At 38.3% G+C, this 22,660-nt stretch overlaps 1 protein-coding gene across 1 annotated transcript in view; it reads left to right on the top strand.

Moving 5' to 3' along the window:
• The window catches only part of LRRC1 (leucine rich repeat containing 1), a gene marked incomplete at its 5' end in the record, with an annotated part of 69,866 nt that overhangs the window by 28,678 nt on the left and 18,528 nt on the right, over positions 1 to 22,660 (top strand). The window contains 6 exons of the mRNA XM_015620477.1: positions 703 to 781; positions 3,949 to 4,038; positions 17,984 to 18,040; positions 19,632 to 19,695; positions 20,453 to 20,527; positions 22,271 to 22,415. Of these exons, the coding sequence (XP_015475963.1) occupies positions 703 to 781; positions 3,949 to 4,038; positions 17,984 to 18,040; positions 19,632 to 19,695; positions 20,453 to 20,527; positions 22,271 to 22,415 (510 nt within the window). The remainder of the gene's footprint in view (positions 1 to 702; positions 782 to 3,948; positions 4,039 to 17,983; positions 18,041 to 19,631; positions 19,696 to 20,452; positions 20,528 to 22,270; positions 22,416 to 22,660) is intronic.

Below are 22,660 nucleotides of genomic sequence, written 5' to 3'. Positions count from 1 at the left end.
AGAAAACATTTTTATATCTAAGATATACTTGACTTGAGTAGATAAATGTGCTCTATTGAAGTTCCTTGAAAAAAAAAAAACCCACCTGTTTTCATGTGATATTGATAATATGTGATTACATATTAGAGTAAATATCTCTATTTACTTCCTGGCAATCTGAAATGGTGTAGCAGCACTTATTGTGACCTGTCAGTGTGAACATAATTTTCAAATTACTTGACTGGTGTAAGGGAGGATGTTTCTGCTCCATGGGTGTATGTTACATGTGGAGAGACTTGCACATTTGCTTCTTCCTTCCACAGTTTTCCTTTCCCACATACTTTCTCCCACCACAGAATGTGGGCATGTATTGATCAGTTCACCAGAGGTTCTGATTATAATTGGCTCTTTAGGACAGCCCTAGCACATTGGTTGTCTGATTCTTTTGATGTGCAGAGTCTGATAAAGATCAGTCCAAGGACAGGTGAGTAGTATGAAGATGAACATGGAGCAGAAGGGGAAAACGGGGTGTGAGAAAACACAAAATGGGTCTGCTTCTATAGTTCTGTACTTGGACAGGGAGCAGCCTTGCATGTTGAAATGTCTTGAAAGATACCAAGATAACTCCTTGCAGTAGCAAGTTACTTACTGTCATTATGCAATAATTTCAGTGAAGATGCAGTACAGTTGCTGACAATTTTTTTCCTTTTTTTTCTTCTGCAGATATTCCTGAAATACCAGAAAGCATCTCATTCTGCAGAGCACTACAGGTAGCAGATTTCAGTGGCAACCCACTGACTAGGTAACTTCACCTTCTTCTTAGTACATGACATACCAGAATTGAAATCTTGCTGTAACAATTACAGTTTTAAATAAAAATCACCTAGACTCTGTGTAATATGGCTGAGAGTGTTTGTCTCTGGCAGGGACTGCAGCAGAAGTTCAGATTCAGAAAGTGATGTGCATCTTGCTTTGGGTGGGGATGAAATTTGTTAGCCAACCAGAAAAATCTGATATAGTAAATATGATAATCTATAAAATGATTTTAATTCCTTTTCTTAAATGCATAGGAAAAGCCATGTTCACTCTTGGGAAAGATACAGCAATGGCTAGAGCAAATGAATTGGCACAAACCCAGGTGCCTGATGATTTGGAATAGACTTTAGATCAGCTGCTGCAGATAATGGCTTTTACTAATGATTAAAGCTTGGGCTGGCATTTCATCACCCTCCTGTCAGTTGGGACACAGTGACATGCAGTAACATGAGGCAGAAATGCACTGTGTTTGTCAGTGGCTGCTGTGTCTGCTGCCAGCCTGTGTTCTGATGAGCTGAGGTTTGGAGGTTATACACGCTTTTAGTATGGAAGAGGAGTTTTGTTTACATTTCTCTGTTCAGTTTGCTGAAGAATCTGGAATTTATCTAGTAAAGTGAGGGTGGAGATGGCAAGGAAGAGGTGATTTGCTAGTTAAAGCCTTTGAATGCTATTTGGAGAGCTGTTTCTTGAACCAGCCATTGCCACAGAGCTCCTTTGTGATGCTGAGCAAGTCACATAAGCCAGAGTGCTCACAGTGGGTGCTCACTGACCTGCTTTGCTTTGTACTGAGATGGCCAGATACTTGCAAGGTTAGCTGGCTGGCTGGGCTGCTGCAGTGCTAACAAACAGGAGTCTGTAAGAGCTTAAGCCGCTCCAGTGGTTTCACAAGACTGCTGCTCCCACATAGGCAGCTCAGATTCTTCAGAAGTGTGCTTTGAATATTGCCCATAGTGCCTCCTAAGTTCTCTGAAAGTCACATCGCTGAGCATTAAAGGGACACTTGTGATCTTAATCCCCGTGGCTCTGCAGCCTATTTATATAGTGAGGATAATAATACCACAAAAATCCAGCAAAGCAAACTGAGGCTGAACTGATGTTTAGATACACAAGTGGTGAGGGTCACTGAGCAGCATTTTTCCAGGCATCAGTTGCAGTGTATAAAGCTCAGATCTGCATCTTGTGGTATTGAAATCGAAAGTGTCAGTAGTAGTGTTCTAGTTTTGTGTGCTCAATAAGGCCTGAGCCTGAGTAATGTGTTTCCTTAAACAATACCTGTAATGCCCAGCTGCAGCTTTGTGGAGTTCACTAAAGAATTTTTTCAGTGGTGTTGAAATAGATCTCATCACTCCTTGTTGATAATTTAAGGGAATTCTAAAAATCCTTGATAAAGTGGCTCCAAAGCGTAAGCATGTCCTGGAAAACATCACTCCAAGCAGTTTAATAAGTTAGAAAGCACAGATTCCAGGAATTGTTTACTATGGTTGCCAGGTATTTCTGTGATGAGATCCAGAATTTCAGTTTTATCTATTTAATTGCATGTCAGTTTTTGCACTGATTTGCCCAGGCAAAGTGGGAAAGTCAAATAGTTATTTTTGTGTAATATTCTGAAACTTGTTTTTAGCTATTGATTCTTGTCCTTATTTCCTCTAAGCTTAAAAGCCAGTTGGAGATCTTTGCAATCGATGTCCTACCACTAATACAATATGTTGCCCCATTGTCAAACTTAAATCACTGATGAAACTGTGCATTAAAGGTGGCTGGCAGACCATTTCTCCAGCTGTTTTCAGATTATTTCAGATTTATATATTATTCATATCAGTAGAAAGCAGATGCATTTATTTATAGATATTTATACACATGCATAGGTTTATTATAGATATGGAAGTCCACTGCCTGCTGTAGAGAGAATAGAATAGTTCTAGTTGGAAGGGACCTACAATAATCATTAAGTCCAACTACCTGTTAGCATCAGGGCTGAGCAAAGGACAATCAAACCATTTAACTCCACTCTTAAGCCTGTTAGAGTCTAAATGGTAATGAGTGGTACCAGTGGAGCTCACATTTTGAAGATATTGAACATCTTCTGTTAATAAGGTCCAGAATATGAAGCAGTGCAATACAGAATTGATCACATGAAAACTGCCTCTTTCCCCACACTGTAATTTGCCTTTTTCCTTCTGCCCATTTCCCCTGTGCAGAGTTGTATTTGCCTGTTGGTGTGTCTCCATTTGGCAAGTTGCCTGCAGGTCACACCATGTGCCTTGAGCTGGGTGATGGGGAGAGCAGGAACCAAACCAAACACTACAGCTTGATCTGCATGCTCTGGGGGACGAGCAGAAATTAACTGACTGGGCCAGAGGCTTCTGCTTCCTTACCTAATTGACCCCTTTCCCTCATCCTGTCTCTTGTGCAACTGCAAAATGAGGCTCTTGGTATTGCCAGTGAGCAGCAAGTGGCACAGGAGCCCTGCAGTGTGAGGGAATGGGGCAGCCACACCTTGCAGAAGACTGCCTGGGTGATGGACCTAAATGCTTTGGGAACTTTGGAACATTCTACATATGACTGCATTTCATAGTGTAAGAAGGAGGGATTAACATGCTGTTGTGTTGTGAACCAGTAAGTGTGAAATGCTGTAACAGCAGAACACTGTCTTCATGGTGAGCAGTGTGTTTTTTCAAAAAAGCAGCAATTGAAGAGCAGCCTAGCAGCTAATACAGAATGGCCATGCTATAACCGTGTGTGTGACTGAAGCCTGAATAAGAATAAAATGTAATCATTTTACCATTTGGTTATACAGGAAAACGAGTAAAAACGTTCGGGTGGTTTTGTTTTTAATGTGTTTGATTTTATTTTTCAATTTTGTTCAAATGCTCAAAATGTTCTCAAGCCCTATGGTGTTTTGAAGTTGCAAATTGAGTGCAGGGAAGAGAGTGGTATATCACCTGTTCTTTGATACAGAATAAACTTTCAAGTCCTACATGGTACTTCAAGACACCCTAAATCATGGATTTTTTTTTATGATACTTAGAATTTTCTGAGAGTCATGCTAGAACCTGGGCTTTCCTTCCTCTCTGTGTATTTGCTAAATGAAGTCTTACTCACCTGGAAGAGAGTACTTCTGGAAGTCCTTGATTTGAATTAATATCTCCATAGGTTGCCTGAAAGCTTTCCTGAATTGCAGAATCTGACGTGTCTTTCAGTAAATGACATCTCTCTGCAAGCACTACCTGAAAACATTGGGAAGTAAGTTATTTGTACCTTATTACTTTTTAAATTTATTTTTTTATTGTTGCCCTTCCTGTATAAATGATTCACATAATTGTATTTAATACACCTGTAAATTATTTGCAGGTCTACCCTTATTTTTTCTATTCTTTCAAGTTGGAGAGATCTGTTTAAAAAATCCTAAAACATGGCATTTTCATTTAACATTAGTTAGGTTAATGTAGAACCTGAAGTGTGTATGTGTATAGTTCAACTCTGTTCTTTAGGATTTAAAATAACTTGGAATTTTAGGAGCAAATTTAATTTGGAGTTTTGTCATGCTGGTCTGACCTTTTGCTTTCCTAAGTAGACCATTGATCCATTATTGTGAACATGTCAGATGGCTTGCAGCTTAGCTCAAAACCAGGCAATTGCTGGCACAAGAACAGATGGGTAAAAGCTGGCTGTGATCAGGATGGAAATTTAGAAGCTTCCTAACTAGCTATGGGAGCAGTCTGGTTTTGAAAAAACCTTCAGTGGGAGCTGTGGAGATGAAAACTCTTGGAACAGCTGTTAAGATTAAATTTTATAAGTTTTTAAGATGTTTGTTCACTCTGGAAGGTAGATCAGTGTTGCAAGGACAGACTTTCAAAGTGGAAACATGTGGAGAGTGACGTGAACAATGTTTCTGCGTCCCCTTTTCACTGAAATAAACATCCACGTTTGCAGATGGAAAATCTCTTTTGCCTTAGCAGAGAGAAGGGTATCTCTTCCAATTTGAAAGAGGAAGTAATAGTTCCAAGTCTCCTCACTAAAATATATGAGAGTGACTGTGCTGATTCTGCTCAAAGGCTCATCTAGCCCAGCTTCCTTTTGCTGTTGCCGTAAATAGGTGTTTAGTGAGGGTTTAGAAGAACAGTATGTGTGTGTGTGACTCTTTTTTCCAGCCCCTGACTGTTTCTGGTTCAGAGGAGTTGGATTTTGGTTTGTTTAATTGATAGCCCATAATGAATCTCTCTTCTGTGTACTTGTCCAGTTTCTCCTTGAGCATATGTAGACATCTTTAGTATTCTCCCCTGGCAAATAGCTGTGCACAACTATTGCCCATTCTGCTGGTTTGTTGTTAGTTCAGTAAAATCCAGATGTTTCTAAACAGAGGAGTCCCGTGGAAAGGATCTTAATCATAAGAGCTCCTGCAATGTAGTCAAGTTGAGACTGGAATTACTTTAGCCACTTCCCATGGGTATGAAAGCTCTCAGCTGGCACCACGCCGGCTGCAACAGAAGTGGAAAATATCTTTTGAAACCTCCCGCAAGCAGTAACAGGTACAGATAGTGTGTGCCCTGTGATGAGAGCAGAGTCTTGCCTAAAAATTGCTTGGGCCAGGACTTCTGTGATATTCTTCCTTCACTGTGAAAGTTCACAAAACTTTCTGTGTAGCTTTTTCAGCACTGGCAGCTAAGAAAAGGGCTGCTCGGGCTTCACATTTACTGAAAATAAAGGCCAAAAATTTGGGATCCTGCCTGATTCTGAAAATAAATATGAGAAACATGACAAGCATGTTGTTTTGCCTCTCATTTGGTAGTGTGAGTGCTGTGATAGCCTCTGTTTTGAAGCAGATGACTGGAAACAAGTACAGTTAAAATGGGGATACCAGAATTTGTAGAGATGTCCATATGTGGAGCTCTGCAAGAAAGTAAGCTAAAAATTTGCCTCCTACTGATCTGAAGCAGCTTGTGGAAAGCTGTGGTACTGTTTCAGTGTGAGCTCTTGCAGAACAGAGCAATGCTACCCATCCTCTTTTAAAGTCAGTATCTGATCCTTGAAATTGAAACTACGAATTTCAGGTCCTCACTTGTGTTGGGAAGGACCACAGGCTTGTCCTGATGGACTTGGTGAGTTCTCCTGGAGGGACAGACTTTTATTCAAGTCTGACAGGCCTGCTTTGATCTGAGAAGTTTCCCACATTAGCTATTTAGAGTATGAATATTGTATTTTTACAAAAACACTTCAATCTCATTATTAGAAATTTTTATTATCAGGTTTCTATTTAAAGAAACAGAGACAGATGTGTGGGGCTCATCAGACACATCATGTGTTTTCGCCTCATCAGGTATTCAAAATAGGTGGGAATATGCTGTGAAGTCAACAGGAAGCTTGGACTGAAAATGCATAGTTTCTAACTCAGAAGAATGATAATGTTGCATGTGGGAATCTCATGGGGTGTCCACCCAGAATGTAGCTATTCCTGAAGTCCTTTGAGGAATGTCCAACAGACAGATCCTATCTGTTTCCAACTTGAAATTCTTGGCAGGTCTTGTAGTGAACTGGAACTGCAACCTGAAGTCCTTATGGATCTCTTCTGAGAGTGAATTTAACTGATTTTTTAGCATTAGATCTGTAAGTAAGACATTTTCTTTCTTCAGTGTAGCTACCAACAAGTGCAACTTTCCTATTTTAGTTGGCAAAATTTTCATAGTTTACTGCAAATGAATTTGATGGTGCTGCCAATCACCTTGTATTTGGTAAAATCAGTGTAATGCTGCGGCTTTTCCTAAGGTAAAACCTACAAACTTGTACTTGTACCCTCCTTTGTTCTTTTTCATCTGCTGGGACCCCATTGCCCCAATGCTGGGAATTGAAAAATAATGCTAATTTTGTTTTGCTGGCTGAGCAGACTAAGTAAGACTATAAAAGGTGTTTGGATATGTTTGCAAATGCCTTATTGGAGTTTCAGTATGCTTTGGATAATAATGCATCTTGTTATTTGAGGGAATAGGCTGGACCAACATGCTCTGTATGAGATCTGCCAAATACTGAGCAAACAAATATATACTGGTATTTATTCTACTACAGTTGGACTTGTCTGGGGAGAAATTTGACGTCCCTGTGCTTGCTGCAGGTCTTCTGGCCACTAGAGTAGGTGCAAACTTGGGGAAGTACATCCTAATTGCTTACAGTCTTAATAGTGCTGTCTAGGAAACTGTGTAATAGTCAGTGAAATCTCTAGCTCATCTTACTGTAGTACACAGATCAGCATGTGCTTAGTGTCCCTTTCAAAATTTTTTTAGTTACATACTTGCAATCTTGTGGTGATGGAAATTTGCTTCACTGTCTTAAATGGGGAAAGCAGCAAAAGCAATGGCAAATCTTTTACAAACAGCAGTACTTTAATGTTACTAAGAAAGTTCTTACTAATGGCAGATGATAGACCTGAATTGCCTTGTGGTGAACCCTTAGTAGAAGTGAATCTTCCTTGTGAATTCAGATACCCAGTCTGTTTTTCCCATGGTCTGATGTATGAGTGCCAGAGTTCAGCTTCACTGTCCCAGGCCAGTGTCTGAACTTGTTAAAACTACTGGTATGTAGAGTTCCATCTGTACTTTTACTGTGCTATTAAGCATTCTTCTGCACAGATCTTTTATATTTTTATTTTACTTTGTTTTGCCAAAAGGAGTATTTTGAAGTATTTTCAGCTGGATGTTTGAAGAACATTGGCAAGGCCTTCCTTGAGCCTTTTGTCTTTCCTCTTCCTTATGCATAGCTATGCTCCGAGTATGTCAACTTCTCTTGTTCTGTGTGGCCACTTCAGTCTGCTTTTCTGGTGCTGTTACATGTGCTGTTTTTGCTTGCTGGATTAAACCTCCTTTTAAGCTGAGTTACTGTTTCAGGGATTTCCAGAGTGATGTGTGACAAAAACAGGACTGGTTAACAGACTGTTTGTCCTCATATTACCAGTACTGCTTTCTATGTTTCTCTGCAATTTGTGTTCTCTTAACTCACGCTGTGGTTGCTATCTGGAGTAAAACAGTGAATGCTAATGCATGGGAGACACTTAAGCTGATAATTAGGTGTGTGCAGCTTGGAGCAGGACTTGTCCTGTTGGCCAGTTGAACCATTTGGAGAAACAAGTTACACCATTTAAGCTGTGAGTAGGAGTGTGTTTTACAGCCTTTCTCAGTCTAAAGAGAGCAAGTCTAATTTCCCTGCCTCTTCTCCAGGGTTGTCTGTGTCTAGAGCTGCCCAACAAGCAGGCATAACCTGTTCCTCCCAGCATGGGTAACATTTAAGAATTTCCACTTGCTTCTAGGATTATTTTTCTTCAGTACTTCCTTATTCACATAGTACCCAAAACACAGGGCATGACTTTTTCCTGAAATTGAAAAATAGAATATTTGTACGTAAGGATATTTAAATAATTGGGATGTTTGTGAGGCTTCCTAGGACATGTCTTATAATAATAGCGTGAATATTCTAATGCCCAGCACCTTTCTTTTCCATATGTGTTCATTCTGTAGTGTAGGCTTCAGGCCATTGTAATATTACCAGTAAAGACTGATGATTTTAAAGATCTGCATAGTGGTCTTATGGCTTAATGTCTAGAAAGAGAAGAAAGGTTGTGTCAGCTTTGTGTGTTTATTATTTATTTGTGGTTCTTAGGCTTGAATAAGATCCAGGTACCTTCTTTGGAAATCCTTTTAGGTGTCTCTGTTGTTTAATCAAGCATTGGACTCTGAGAACAGTGCTTCATGAAGAATTTGCCTTAGCTGAAAAAACAGTCCATTCAGCATGAAATACATATTTGAAAAAGACAGTCATCTGTCATATTCTGTAGGGGTGGCAAAATCAACTAAATTCTTAGCCAGCTGAAGCAAAGGGCAGAGCTTCACTAGTGTGCTTTAAATTATGATTTAAGATCTGCTGCCCATTGGCATGCTAGGCACCTAACTCATACCCAGTTTTTAGCTTTCACATTTTTTCAGCAGTCTTGTCTGTGCCTGGGAAAGATGAAGATTACCAGATCACTTTTTTTTGGATGTTAAGCCTTAAAGTAAGAGATTATTTATGACTGGAAGGTAGGGTATTTTGAAAGTTTCATATATGGCAGATGAAAAAAGCTTTCCTCTGCCATTTGCAAACTATTCCTCCCCTAAAAATACACAGATGGTGTCCTACTTGGACATGATTTCAAAATCCTGAGGATTCAGCAAAAGATCATAGAAATACAATGATATGTAGTATCCCCATCATTCACAGTTTTCCCCCTCCCCTCCACCTCTTTTTTTAAGACAACTGCACAATCTGTGATGCAAGAAAGTAGCATAGCTTTATTTTAGCTTCAGAAACTTTTGATGTGGGGAGGGGTGAATTTCTTTAGATGTGAAGGATATTCTGATGCTGATGACTGATGAGTCTGGTTTACCCCCAAGCTGCAAGCAGGCTGAATGGATCTGTGGAACCTTACTACTGAAAGGGAATTACCAGGTAAGCAGAGATATTTTCCTCTTAACATTTGCAGCTGGCAGGTAGAATGCTGAAATAGGCATTTCATTGTGAAAGCAAACATAATGAAAAGAACAACTGTTGCTGTGCTTAGGAGCATTGTTTTACAGAAAGATTTGTTACAGGCATGCTTTTCAACAGTCATGGTGCCAGAAATATCCAGGGATTTCATATTAGTCACTGAGGGTGATGGCTTTGCTTATTAAATTAGATTAAAATAATAATAATTAAATAATATAATAATAAATAGTATTAATAATATAACAATAATATATTATAATAATAAATATTAAATTAAATAGAAGTAGAATTAAATAAACATATGTTTAATTCTAGAGGTTTCGAAGTTTTCAACAGCTTCTGAAACAGAGTATCTAATGTTGATCATGGAATTAGTAGCTGGGGCATGAAAGATCTTCAAAGGCAAGGGTGACCTGCTCAATACAGATGGTCCAGAACCAGATCAGAGTGGCATTCTAATCCTTAGAATGGATTCCTGGGCCAGTCCGTGGCTGTGTTTTTCTTAGTGTATGCCTGGATGTTTCAAGTGTAGACTATGCATCTGGTAGCATCACACAGAACAGAAAATGTTCTTAAAATTGTGTGGAACAGGACAATTTAATTCTCTTTTCTGGTTTAGCATAATAATGTCTCATTAACATGGAGTCTTACATGGTACAACAGAAGTGATGGGGAAGCTTATCTCACAAATGCGTAGAAGGAGCACTGTATGTAGGTGGTCTGGCTTGGCTGATATAAATAGTATTAAAAACTCCTACTGTGGCTTAACTGAATTTAGCGTGGCAAGAAATATTTACAGAGTTTGAGTAGGTAGAGCATTCAGTGTTAATCACAGCTGGTTGGTAGATGACAAAACTGAGTGTTAAGAACTTGGAAGTTTATTTCAGGAACACTAGCAATGTAATGGTGAATGCAGTGCCATCTGGCCTTTAAATAAGAGATGTTGCATCCTGTATGTTACGCAAGTAAAAGATATTTTAACATCTATTTAGCAGTATTTTTTAAAAGTTAAATTATTCCATTTTTATTGAAGTCGTTGAAGACTGATATTGCATAGGTGGAATGGAAGATATTTTAAAAACAAAATTTTGTTGTAATAGTGAAATGGCTTAGCCTTCCTGATCCATTTCAGTAATCTTGATAAGCAAATAAGCCAAACTTAGACTCTGTAACTCATGTAGGGAATTCCTTGGCCATAAAATGTAGAACTTTATTTTTAAAACTTGAATGTGACTTGTACTACTGGCCTTCTATTGAGGCTCTCCCTCAGTGGCTGATAATGCCTTTTCATCCTGTTTTCACTTGTGGAAGATATGTAGCTTTTTATGAGCCAATTAATGTTATTGACAATTCAATTCAAGTAACTGTCTATGCAAATGCACTTTCTCTGACTTTCAGTGTCCTTACTGTTTAAGTCTAGGATGACAAAATTATCAACTTCCCTTTTTTGGTCCCTATTTAAAATCAGTCTTCAGAAGGAGTATTTCCCCACCCTAATTTGTGTCCAATTCTCCCAGCTCTGTAGAAAACTACAAATGTTAAGAACATAATCCTTAATTTCAGATATTGTTACAACAATTACTGCTAGAATGCTGTTCTGCTTATCAGACTCTAGAATTAGACTGCTAAGGAGAGCCTCACACCTTTTCCCTGAATATTATACACTGAAACTTGAGAGAAAAGAATAATATTTAATTTAGACACAAGTTACATGAAGTTACTTTGCCTCCAAAAAGGAGGAGGAGGAGGAAAGCTTTTGAAGATATTTCTGAAAGAATGGTCTCTAACACTGCTGGTGAAACAAAAAAACAATTTCATCAAAACCAAATTTAGTTACTTTGCTTTCTAGTTACTTTTCCAGCTTCTTTTGTATTCCGAGATAGAACCATGGAAGGCATGTGAAGATGAGTTTGTTTTGAAATAAGGAAGTGCCCTCAATTAGGAAATTAATACTTCCTGTAATTTCTAGCTCATGTAAGAATTTCTGGCATTCAGTACCTAAGAATTTGTAAAAATCACTCTCCCCTGTTGCATGGTGTGGGCAGAACGCCTCCTTTTTAATTCTGTCAGATTAGATTTACTAAAGTTCATCAGTGGTCTTTTTTATCATTCACATTGTAGAACAGGTTTCTATGAGCAAAAGGTAGCAAGGCAGGACTATTGTATTATTCATAGGTTACCATATAATGGATATGAATTCCAAGGTTCTTTCATGGTAACTTTGTCTAATTATATGCCAGCATTATGCCGTAGTTGGAAGAAAAATAAGCATGTAGTGTTGAACCTTTTAAAAAAGGTGAAAAGAGTGCATGCCTGGAACATACAGACCACCAATTACATGGTTATGTGTTATAACTAACATAACTAAGAGTTATGAGACTCTTAGTAATTTCTGGAAGCATAATCCTTCCTCATGCAGCTGATACTGCTTTTGTTGCATTGGAAATGTCGCTACACCAAAAATGGAGCTGGTTATTCAGACACAGGGAATTTAGGTTGCTGGCAGGTGTAGTAACTGGATGAAATAAGGCAGACTCAGGGAAGAGCTGAAGTGATAGTTAACTCTGGAAAGGGAGTTAACAGGAGCTTTTGAAACAATCCAGCTTTAAGCACCTAATTCAAAATAATGGTTTGAGTTGGTTGGAAGAGACCTTAAAGATCATCTAATCCAGCCCTTACATTGTGGACAGAAACATCTTTCTTTAGATCTGGTTGCTCAAAGCCCTGTTCTATCTGACTTTGGCTTCTAGGGAAGATACATCTGCAACTTCTCTGGGTGTCCTGTTACAGTGTCTCTTTGCTCTCATTGCAAAACGTTTCTTCTCCAGACTGAAAAATGCCAGCTTTGAGTCTGTCCTCACAGGATAGGTGCTCCAGTCCTCTCACCATTTTTGTGGCCTCCCTCTGGGCCTGCAGCAGCAGGACTGTGCCTTTCCTGTGCTGGGGCCCCTGGAGCTGGATGCAGGGTGAGACACCAGTGCAGAATAGAATCGCTTCCCTCAACTGGCTGGCAAAACATTCTTTATGCAGACCAAGGTGGTTGTGGCTGATAGAGCCTTGGGAGTTTGGACACCTGCTCTTTTCAGGGTCTGTGTGCAGCTGAGGAAAGTCAAGAGAGGAGAACAGAAAGATTTTTTTTTTTTGGGGAGTGACTTGGAACTGGAGCCTTTCCCTGAGGTATATTCTTCAAATACCTTTTGAAATGTACTTTTTTCAAGTACCTTCAAATACTTACAGTCTGAGTAAGTGGTATTTTGAGAGCTGGCTAATTACTGATTAACTCTGTCATTTTCTTGGGCAACAAAAGCTGCTAAACATCAGATTTCCATTGCATTGTTGATCTGCAGCTAGAAACCTTGTGGGATGGGAGTAGCTTACTAGGAACCTGTCACATGAGTGCATAGTCATCTAACTGGTGTGTTCTGGGGCAGGGTCATACTGGTGGTTTTATTTGGCCAGTGGGGATGGGCTGTAATATATTTAAATATGGCTAGTTTCATGCATTTTTATGCCATTGTCAGAGTACTACAGTTACCTTATCTCTTGGAAGAGCCTTGAATAGACAAAAAAAACATGTTCCTTTTCTGCACAAAAAAAAGACAGTAAATTGCCTAGTTTAGACTCCTTTCCTTCCCAGTTTAGTGTCATGATGAATATTTCAAAGTGTATGTGCTGTATAGCCAGGCAGGGTATCTAAATACCAGTAATGTTCAGATGCTGACCCAGTGAACTGAAGTCCTTTGGAACTGGTGCACTGGTCAAAATGTGGATTTAATCTCTCATTTCTGTATTCTGCATCCTTGGGCTGTGTTCTGGAGTCATTGCTGCTGCTGCATAAAAAGTATAATACTAGACTATATTCAGAATCTATATTGTGTTCTCACCTCACCTATCCTTGTTGTGCAGGACATTGTCTTTTTCTGTATAAATATGGGGGCTATGCCCATTGTCCTGTCTTCTCCTTTTTGCAGTTTTACAAACGTGAGGAAAAATTATATTTGGGATTTTATATTCTCCTAACCAGCCAAAACTTGCTGGAAGGGGTGCAGATCCGGCCATGGATTTCTGCAGGTGCTTTAGATCTTCATCTCTTCCAGTTTTGCTTCCTTATTTCCAAAGCTTGTACTCTTGTCTTGCTGGCTCAGCTGTATGCTGCTTTTGACATAAGTTCAAAAAGTGTAGCTTTTATTACACAAGATAAGGGCAATGTTCAGTTTTTATTGACTGAGCATCTTTAGCTTTTATATCAGTTATTTTTGTCATCTGTGTTTTTTTCCTAGCTTTTCCCACATTCCTCTTTCCACTTCTGTAATTTCAGCTGCTTTTTTTTTTTTTTCTTTTTTTCTTTTTTTTTTTTTTCCTTCTCAGAAGCAAATCACATATGTCTTATCATGCTTCCCAGTTCTTCTCTCAGAAATCTTTGCTGGTCTCTTCCAAGGGCTTGGAGCTCCTAGTCTTTTTTGCAGGGATTGTGATAGAAATGGAGTGTTTTGTGTTGTCTATTGTTAGTTACTCTTAAGGCTGACTTTCTGTCCCAATGGATAGAGGAATATGCTGCAATTGTCCCTCAAGGTTAAAGTTCTAGGATAAACCCATAGAAGTTTTGTATTTTATAACTTTAAAAAACAAAGTATGTTTAACATGTGCTGTACACTTAAAATTTAATTTCATCCAAAGCAGCAATGGAACATGTCTTTTTTTTTCCCTTTTTTTTTTTTTTTTTTAAATTCTAACTTCAGTGATGTTTTTTAACCTATTGCAGTGAATCTCTTGTTTAGAGTCATCTGTCTGTGAAAAGGTTGGTTTGTGGAACATGGTAGTGCTGATAATCTTCTTGTAATCAATCCAAACTGACTTGCTTTGGAAGAAAAAGAACAACAGGCTTTGTTTCTGCTTTTAGCAGATGATTCTGGTCTAGCCTTTGTTTTAGAGTAGACTGCTGCAGTTGATGAAGGAATATTTGTGGTATTCCTTATCTGTAGATTGTATTGAATTGCGCATTTCTCGTTCAAAACCTGACGGGAATGATGAGGAAAGACACTTCCAGCATTTTTGTCTACTTTGTTTGCTATTAGTTTTGTTCTCAGTTATTGATTTCATATTCTCTTCATTCTTCTAGTTCACACAGTGAAATATGAACATCTACAGTTACTGTAGGTTGAGTGCTGAACGAGTATGTCTGGTTTATACTGAAACTGACATTTATAGCCATGTTGTACCTTTAAATTCAGCTTGGTTCCACCCTTATGCCAGAAATCATCTGGAATGCTGAGATGGAAAATTTTCAATTATTTCAGTTAACTTCATCCTCTGCCTCGTTTGTCTGTTCCCTGGTGCTCAGTAATGTCACACACATGCTCAGTGTTTGAGGTCTCTGTTGTGTGGTAGCTTTTGTAGAGAGAATTATTACAATATTAATGCTTTCTACAAGCTGTGGCAAAATAGAATCTTCTGATAGTGTTTTTTTTTGTATGTTTGTTTTCAGGTTTTTTTTTTCTTTTTTCCTCTTTTTGCTGTTGTTATTTTGTTTTTCTTTCTGTTTTAGAATATAAATTACATTTGCTTGTGCATTTTCTGTTGGATTTTTTTTGGGAGTAAGGACTGTTTGTTGGAAAGCAGCCTGCAATTTCTAAATGCAGTTGGTGATCAGCTGCTGATTGATCTGTCTTCAGTCTGAGTAAATTATATTGCTGTTGCCTTTGTGTTTTATGGCAACTTCCCATGATTGATTTTTTTTCTTCAAGATGGAGATTAGAATTAGGAGAAGATTCTGAAATCAGTAAGGTATGGTTTGCTTTAGTTCTTTTCAGGGACTTTAGAAATACTGGACTAACAGTACACCTGTAAAATTAAGGGCGTAGGGAAAAAAGAAATCATTTCATTTAGCATATTGTGGAAAATGGCTATTTGTAGCTGAGAAGAGGAAGGATTGCACTTTCTGGAAAGAGTGTTACTAAATCAGAAAAGATACTTGAAAAATAACAAGTCATGTAGAATTTTTCTTGCAAAAGACTTAAAATTGTGTTTCTTAGCGAAAAGTAAAATCAGAAAAATGTTAGTACATTTTTTAGCACACAATTTGTTTAGAACCTGTTGGTAAATGTAAGGGCAAGCTATACCTCTGCTTTTTAATGTGTTGGAGATTAGTGCTTCAGTACATCAGCATGTGTTTTATATGATACTATTTTATACAATACCTGTCACATTTTAGGTTGCAGCACATAGGTTTGCTGGGAGCCATTTCTGTAACTAGTCAGGATTTAAGAACAGTAAGTCACAAATGTCCTTTCATTTTCTGGCCTCTCTATCAAATGGATCCATCTTAAGCATAGTATTTCCCTCTAATGATGCAGTTTTGCTGGTTTAAACTTCATAGACTTAAGTCTCTATATTGGTGGGAGGCTTAATTTGGCTTGTTGAGGTCTGCTTATACTGGATTTGGACTCAAGAACTTGGAAGAAGTAGAAAGGATAAAGGAGTGTGGGGCAATATCTTTTCTTTTGTTCCAGGGTAGAGTTAGGGTTGTGAGCATGCTGTGGGTGAGAATAGCTGTACAATAACTAAAGCATTTCTCCCTCAGAAAGCTGTGTCCTTAGAGATGAAAACAATCTGGCAGGTAGCTAACTCCCACAAGAAGAGCACCTAGGCTGGGACTGTGTTGAGCCACAGTCACGCTGCAAAGATGCTCACGCGGTACTCAGACGGGCACCACTGCCAGTGAGTGCTCACAGTGCCAGTGAGTGCTCACAGTGCTGCAGCACATCTGCCTTCCTTGCCCCTTCTTGGCAGCTGTACTGGCCCGGGTGTTTAAGGAGATTTACTCTGCCTTGGACTGGGGGTCTGTGTTACTCTCCTTGCTGGGTTATTTTTAACCAGGATCAGTTTCCTGAGCTGATTCACTGGCCTGTCCCAGTCTAACAATATGATGAGTCTGGTTAAGATGGTGGTTCCCAAGTTCTTGCTATTGAATGTGCTTTTTCTGACAAAGATTTCTGTTCAGCCACAGCCAAAGTGGTGTCTGAGGTAAGAAAAGAAATTAAAAATTGCACCATTTTACTCATCAGTGCTTCAGTGTGATGGGGAGGGAGATGAGTAGATGCAGGGTGATGTGTAAACACCAGATTACGAGGCAGCTCAGAGGTGTGCACATCCCTTTTGTATTCTCTTGATAAAAATGAATCATGGACCTCACCTAATATAAATTTGAAGAGAAAAGGAACATTCTAAGGAAGGTTGAGTAGGTTTCTAGAAAACCTGTAAACACAAACGTAGTGGCAGTCTGTGGGTGGCAATGTGAGCAAGGTCAGACCCACATTCCCTTTGGAGAGAAATGGTTCTCATCACCCTTTCTTCTCCCCCTCCATTTGTTTGGTTTCCGTGAGGATGTTGGATACTATGTCTCGACTTGTGTTTTACAGTGTTAAAATTTTTATGTGTGAGTTTTCTCTTGTGTTGGAGTGATGGCTTGCTTATTTCTGTCAATGATTTGAGTAGCAGTAGTAGAGTTATTCTCACTTACCTTTTTAATTGAATTTGTAATAGACTTCTACTAAAGTATCTTTGCCTATGTGATATATTTAAACTGTACTTCTGGAGGAATACAAAACCCATTGGGTAAAATGTGCTTATTTTAAAAGCTGGAAAGGGCTGCTGAGACTGTAATCAAAGCTCCTGTGAGACTTCATTCACTGTTTTTTGAGTGCAGTATGAAACAGGTGCATGAGATAAGGATTTATTATTATGCAATGTGAAGATTTTTCTTTTTTTTTTTTTTTGAACGAACTTTTATTATCAGCTGTTTTTATTCTGGAGCTAACTGATTATTTTGTGGTTTGGTGAAATGGTATTGTTTTAGATGGGAAAACATTTCAATTTTATGTAGTCTGAATGCATGGGCTTGCTTGTTTATTTTTCCTGAAGTGTACAGTTTAGAATTTACATCTATTTCCAATTGAGTGGAATTCTTGTTCTTTTTATCTGGATTTTATTCAAGGTCTACACACTGTCCTCTTTCTCTGCACAGCAGGACAGAACATAATTCTGTTGCTGAAAACTTATTTGCAGTCACCATATCTGATTTTCATTTTTCCCTGGGATGGTGGAGGATTAGAGCAGATTATAGTGTTGGGATAATGTCTGACTCCTTGTGTTCCATTTAGTCATAAATAAACCCCTGTGAAATCTGAATGTTGCTATGGTGATGCTAGTAAAAGCCTGGGATATGGAGTAAGTGAGCCGCTTAGCAGCATAATGTCACTTAGAGTAATGAGCACACTGTCATTAGGACAGTGATGGGTTTACCTGTTGCTCAGTAACTTGGGTAGCTCATGCCAGATTCCAAAGGTGAGTAAATAAAAGCAGTCCAGGTATAATATAATATACTCTGTTTAGTAACTTACAGCTACAAACCTTTTAACAAATGGGAGTTTGTGTTTTGTCTCTTTACTTTCTAGCTTTAATCTGTTGAAGTATCACAGAGAAACAAGCAAAAACTTAGTCTTTCTATTCTGCCTTTCACACGATGATCTGGTGTAATTAAAAAAAACAAAAGATCAGTTCATAGCAACTTGTTTCAAACTGTGTAAATGCAAACTTTTCTTTTTAAAATATGGAATATAAAAAGTAAGGTGGGATTAAAATGTAGTGGTTTTTTTGGTTTGTTTTTTTTTCTTCTTTTTAGTCTTTATAACCTGGCTTCACTGGAACTGAGAGAAAATTTGCTGACATACTTACCTGAGTAAGTCACATTGCATGTGTTTCATTATATTAACATAAAATGTTCTTATTCTTAAAATCTGCTAATGTATGAAACTGAATGACAGCTAGAAAAAATATTTAAAGCAAATTGACAGCATGAGATATAACCTTCTTTTAGCAACATCTACATCCATTACTTCTAGTTGTACTTGATTAATAGCTGGAGCCTGCAGTCTGCATGGATTGGCTTTATTCTATAAAAATATTCTGTATGAAATACAGCAACACCAAACACATCCTGCAGGCATTGGATGAGCCCATCTGCAGTGGGAGTGGTGGTTTGGGTTGTTCTCATGATGAAATTTTGTAACTGTGAAAGTAGGGCAGTAAGATCTCTGAAATTTTTACTCTAGACCTTTATAACAAACAAGTGTCTGTATTCAAGGCTGAGTAGCCAAAAAGTTCTAAACCCTGGAGATGAAACCCTTGGTAGCAAACTGGGCCTACTGATGTCTGAAGTCTGACTTCACCCACTGTGCTTTTTGAAGAAAAAAGTTATCTAGATGTCTCTGTACTGTCTGTATTGTGGCAGAGGAATTGGTGGTCTTTTGTTAGACTAATTTGGTATCTTATACTGTGCAGATCCTTTTTGTCTGCCTAGAAGCATCCTCTTCTTTCTCTGGTGAAGGAGTTTCCTTCCTTCACTATCTAGTTGCTTTTTGCAAGAGTTTTGGTAATTCCTGTTCTGCTTGTTTAAATAATCTAATAGATACCATAAATGATTTAAACTTTTTTAATCAGCAGCTCTTCCCCCATTGCTTTGGGGTAATTTTTTCCTGTCAGTCTATCCAGTGCCTTGGTTGTGGCTGTTCATAGCAGTGAGCCACAAGACACTTTAATGTCAGTGGTCAGAAGATAAGAGTTGCTGGCTAAGTTTGGCCATGCAGTGTCAGTATGAAACTATCAAAAATGTTGACATTTTTATTGCCCCTGGAAAATTCTGACTGTTAGTAACGTAGCTGACAATTCTCTCTGGTTTTCGTGCTACTGCAGCTTTGGGGAAAGTAAACAAGAGCTGTACAACAGCCTGATGTTGAAGGGTGGCCCTCTCTTGTCTGTCAGTTTGAACTTCTTTTACATCCTTTTGTGCTTCCCTCTATTTGCAGTCTCAAAAACTGAAGTACTTCAGAAATTGATGGATGGTGTTGAGAAGATAAACGATGGATATTGACTCTTGAGTCAAATAGTTATGTGATCCTTATGGGGAATTTTTATCCAGTTGCATAACTGTAAATTTCCCCTAAATATAAATCTAACTAACTGTACTAAAGTATGTGGCATTTGCTACCCCAGGGGACTCATTGTTAAAATAAAATAAAAAAAAAAAGAGTAATGATTTGACTGCCTATGATAAGTTTTAAGTTTCAAGGGCATTCAGTTACACTGACAAACCAAATTATTTTTTCAGTAAGATGTTACTGCAAACAGTCTGTTCCTCGTAAAATAACTGTCTGTCTACAGTACATTATAATTTGAAATTCAAGTTTCAGTAAAATGAGCTTATTCAAATACATGGGGTTTCTGTTGCTTTAGTCTAATGTGGTTTTGTTTTGATTTATCTCATCTCACAGATCACTTGCCCAGCTGCAGCGACTAGAAGAACTTGATTTAGGGAACAATGAACTTTATCATTTGGTAAGAGAACATACCACCGAAACTGCACATTGGTATTGCTTTATGCATCATTTAGATGAAATAGGTTGTATGATGTCCAAAATTGAAGAAAGAAAAATGCATGGAGGGAGAGTCTTTTTATAGGTATAGATGAATTTTGACAGTGAGCTAGTGTTTTCATATCTGCTTCGTCTTGTTCAGTACAGTTTCACTTTACTCAAAAAACTGCAGCTGATCTCTAGAAAATGAGAGCGTGGAACAGCTTTTTTATGGAAATGAAAAGGAGTGGAGGGACATAAAACTGTCTGTGCTTGGAGTTACAATGACCACATGGACTTGTGTCAGGAGCTGGATGGGCTAAGCACAGATGAAAGTTCAATTTCTAGGGTGAGAGTAGGAATCTCGGGGAAAGGGCTGAGGCAAAACTCTTACGGGTTGAGAGATCACTACACTGTTGCAGATTGTTCTACCAAAAATATATCTGTCATCTCCCTTAAGGTGATTCAGGAAAATGTTGGATGGATTTTCAGTAGATCAAGGGTGTGCAGGCAATTTCTTGGTGCATGCCAGGAAAGAATGGTAGCTTATTAAGCTATAGCAATTAATTTGTATAATGGAGTTCCCAAATGCTTACAGTCACCCTTGCTATTTCTAACCAAGGTACATCTAAATAGTGCTTGCAGGAAGAATTGTTTTACTTACACTGTAATTGTGGGATGGCCATTTTTTTTACTTGAAGTTCCTATGCAACTTAACGTTACTGCTTTTTATGTTGTAGCCGGAAACAATTGGTGCACTTTTCAATCTTAAAGACCTTTGGTTGGATGGAAACCAATTAGCTGAAATACCTCAGGTAAAAATGAGCTCTACTGGTACTGTTTTGAGGATGTTTTTGAAATTCCTTTTCATTCATTCCTACAGGGAAATGCTTTAAAATGGAATATTTTTCTCAGTCTACTTTGCCTGAGTTTGGTTTTGGGTGTGTAAGGGTTTGCTCTTAATAAATTCCTCTGCAAGGGATTGGCCATGATACTGTATGTTGTCAGGAATTTTCTTTTAAACATTTTGACAAGGGAATTGTTTCCTAATAGGCAGGGTTAATAAGGAATAACTGGTTCCTTTCAGTTTGTAGGATGACACATCCTCTGTTCATAATTCTTACCCAAGATCAGGGAGATGTTAATAGTCTGAGCTAACCCTCACCTTGTGTATCTATCTGAATTGCAGTTTTAAAAATTTTGAGTGTGAAACCTTCCACCCCACAATTTTTTGTAGTCATCTTCATCCATTTAAGCATGGTGTTTGGAAGAAGTACAGTAATGGAACTGTTGCCATAAATACAAATTTTGATTTATGCAGGCAAATCCCCCATCTGACATCAGTCATGAGATGAGGAAACTTAGCATTTAAAGCTTACAGCACTCTAAATTCCCTTTCCTAAGAACTTTTATAATGCGTGGGATGGTTCCTATTTCTTCTTGTTCCCTTACAACCAAGTCAAAACCTGTTTTCTTCTGTTCTTCCTGCAGTTTGCTATTACTTGCTATGTGGATCTCATTGTCAACTGCGTGTCTTGTTAATCAGTTACAGTTTAGTGGGTTTAGGTGACTTTATTTATGTTGGCTTGGCCTAATAATTAGAGAACTGATTGTTCATAAAAGGTCAAGTGTGACTTCAGCAGCCATTTTTATTGAAACTGGCCATTTTTATGTATTTTGTCCAATGTCCAAAGGATGAACTTGTAGGATAAAGGGTATGTGTTTAATGAAAGATCCTTTTGAGAGGCAGACATTTCAAAAGTAAAAGAACTGATCTTGTAAGTTAGGATCAAGGTGGTTGCTGTATGAAAATTTCATATATGTAAAAGGCACTTCTTCCTCAGCTGTTCTGTTCTCTGAAAGGTGATTTGGATAACTAAAATGAGATCTGTCCTCAAGTGTGTATAGGGATGTATAGGGAGATGGTGGGGTGCTCTGAAAGCTAACAGAGGCAAAGGTATTTCTCTATCTAAGGGTTGGATTGCTGTGATAAAAACTTAAATAGTCATTAACAATAGTAGATGATGGCAGTATAACTTGGCAGTTCAAATATGCTTGCAATTCCCCCAGTTCCTATTTCTACATTTGTTGTAGTCGGAAGATGTGAAGATATGAAATCCTTAGATGCCATGGCATGTTGCTGTAGCAGCCAAGAGAGACTAATCCTAATTTGCCTAGGGTTGATTGGGAGGGGTAGAGTTTAATTACGTAGTGGTTGATAATCTGCCATTCTGAAAAAAAACAACTCTGCAGTCTTTACTTGAGGAAAACTCCAGCTTTGCATGGTGCTTGCCTGGGTATGTTCAGTTTCCCTGACTACTGAAGCCAGTTTAATATTAAAAATAAGAAGCCATGACTGAATCACTTGGTTAGTTTTTAATATATGTAAAGTGTAATTATTTACTTTTTTCTGCTTTAGAGGTCATACAAAGAATGGCCAATTAAGAGGTCATACAGATAATTGTTTTTCTTTGTGGAATTTCATAGTGATGGCACATTTTTCAAAGTACTTTCTTACGTGTTTGGGCATGACTTAAATTTTTTTCCTTGTATCGCAGGAAGTAGGAAACCTGAAAAACCTGCTTTGCCTGGATGTTTCTGAAAATAAATTGGAATGCCTTCCTGAAGAAATTAGTGGTCTGACTTCTTTAACAGACTTGCTTGTTTCTCAGAATTTACTTCAGGTCTTACCTGATGGCATTGGTGAGTACAAAGTGAATGGTATCACACAGAACCATTTAATCCACTGTAACTGGAAGTCATTTGGGTTTTTAAAGTCTTATTGTGCAAGAGATGGGCTTGTCTTGTTTGTATTCCTTTTCTTAGTAGCAAATACATAGCTCTGTTAATGTTGCATTTTAATTGTCTGCATAATGACTCCCTCAGAATCCTCTTTCAGACTTCACTTGATACCTCCCAAACAGCATAAAAGTTAATAAGTCCCTTCA

This window comes from Parus major, chromosome 3, assembly GCF_001522545.3.
Source record: "Parus major isolate Abel chromosome 3, Parus_major1.1, whole genome shotgun sequence".
Taxonomy (NCBI): domain Eukaryota; kingdom Metazoa; phylum Chordata; class Aves; order Passeriformes; family Paridae; genus Parus; species Parus major.
This window is presented reverse-complemented; position numbering and strand designations above follow the sequence as displayed.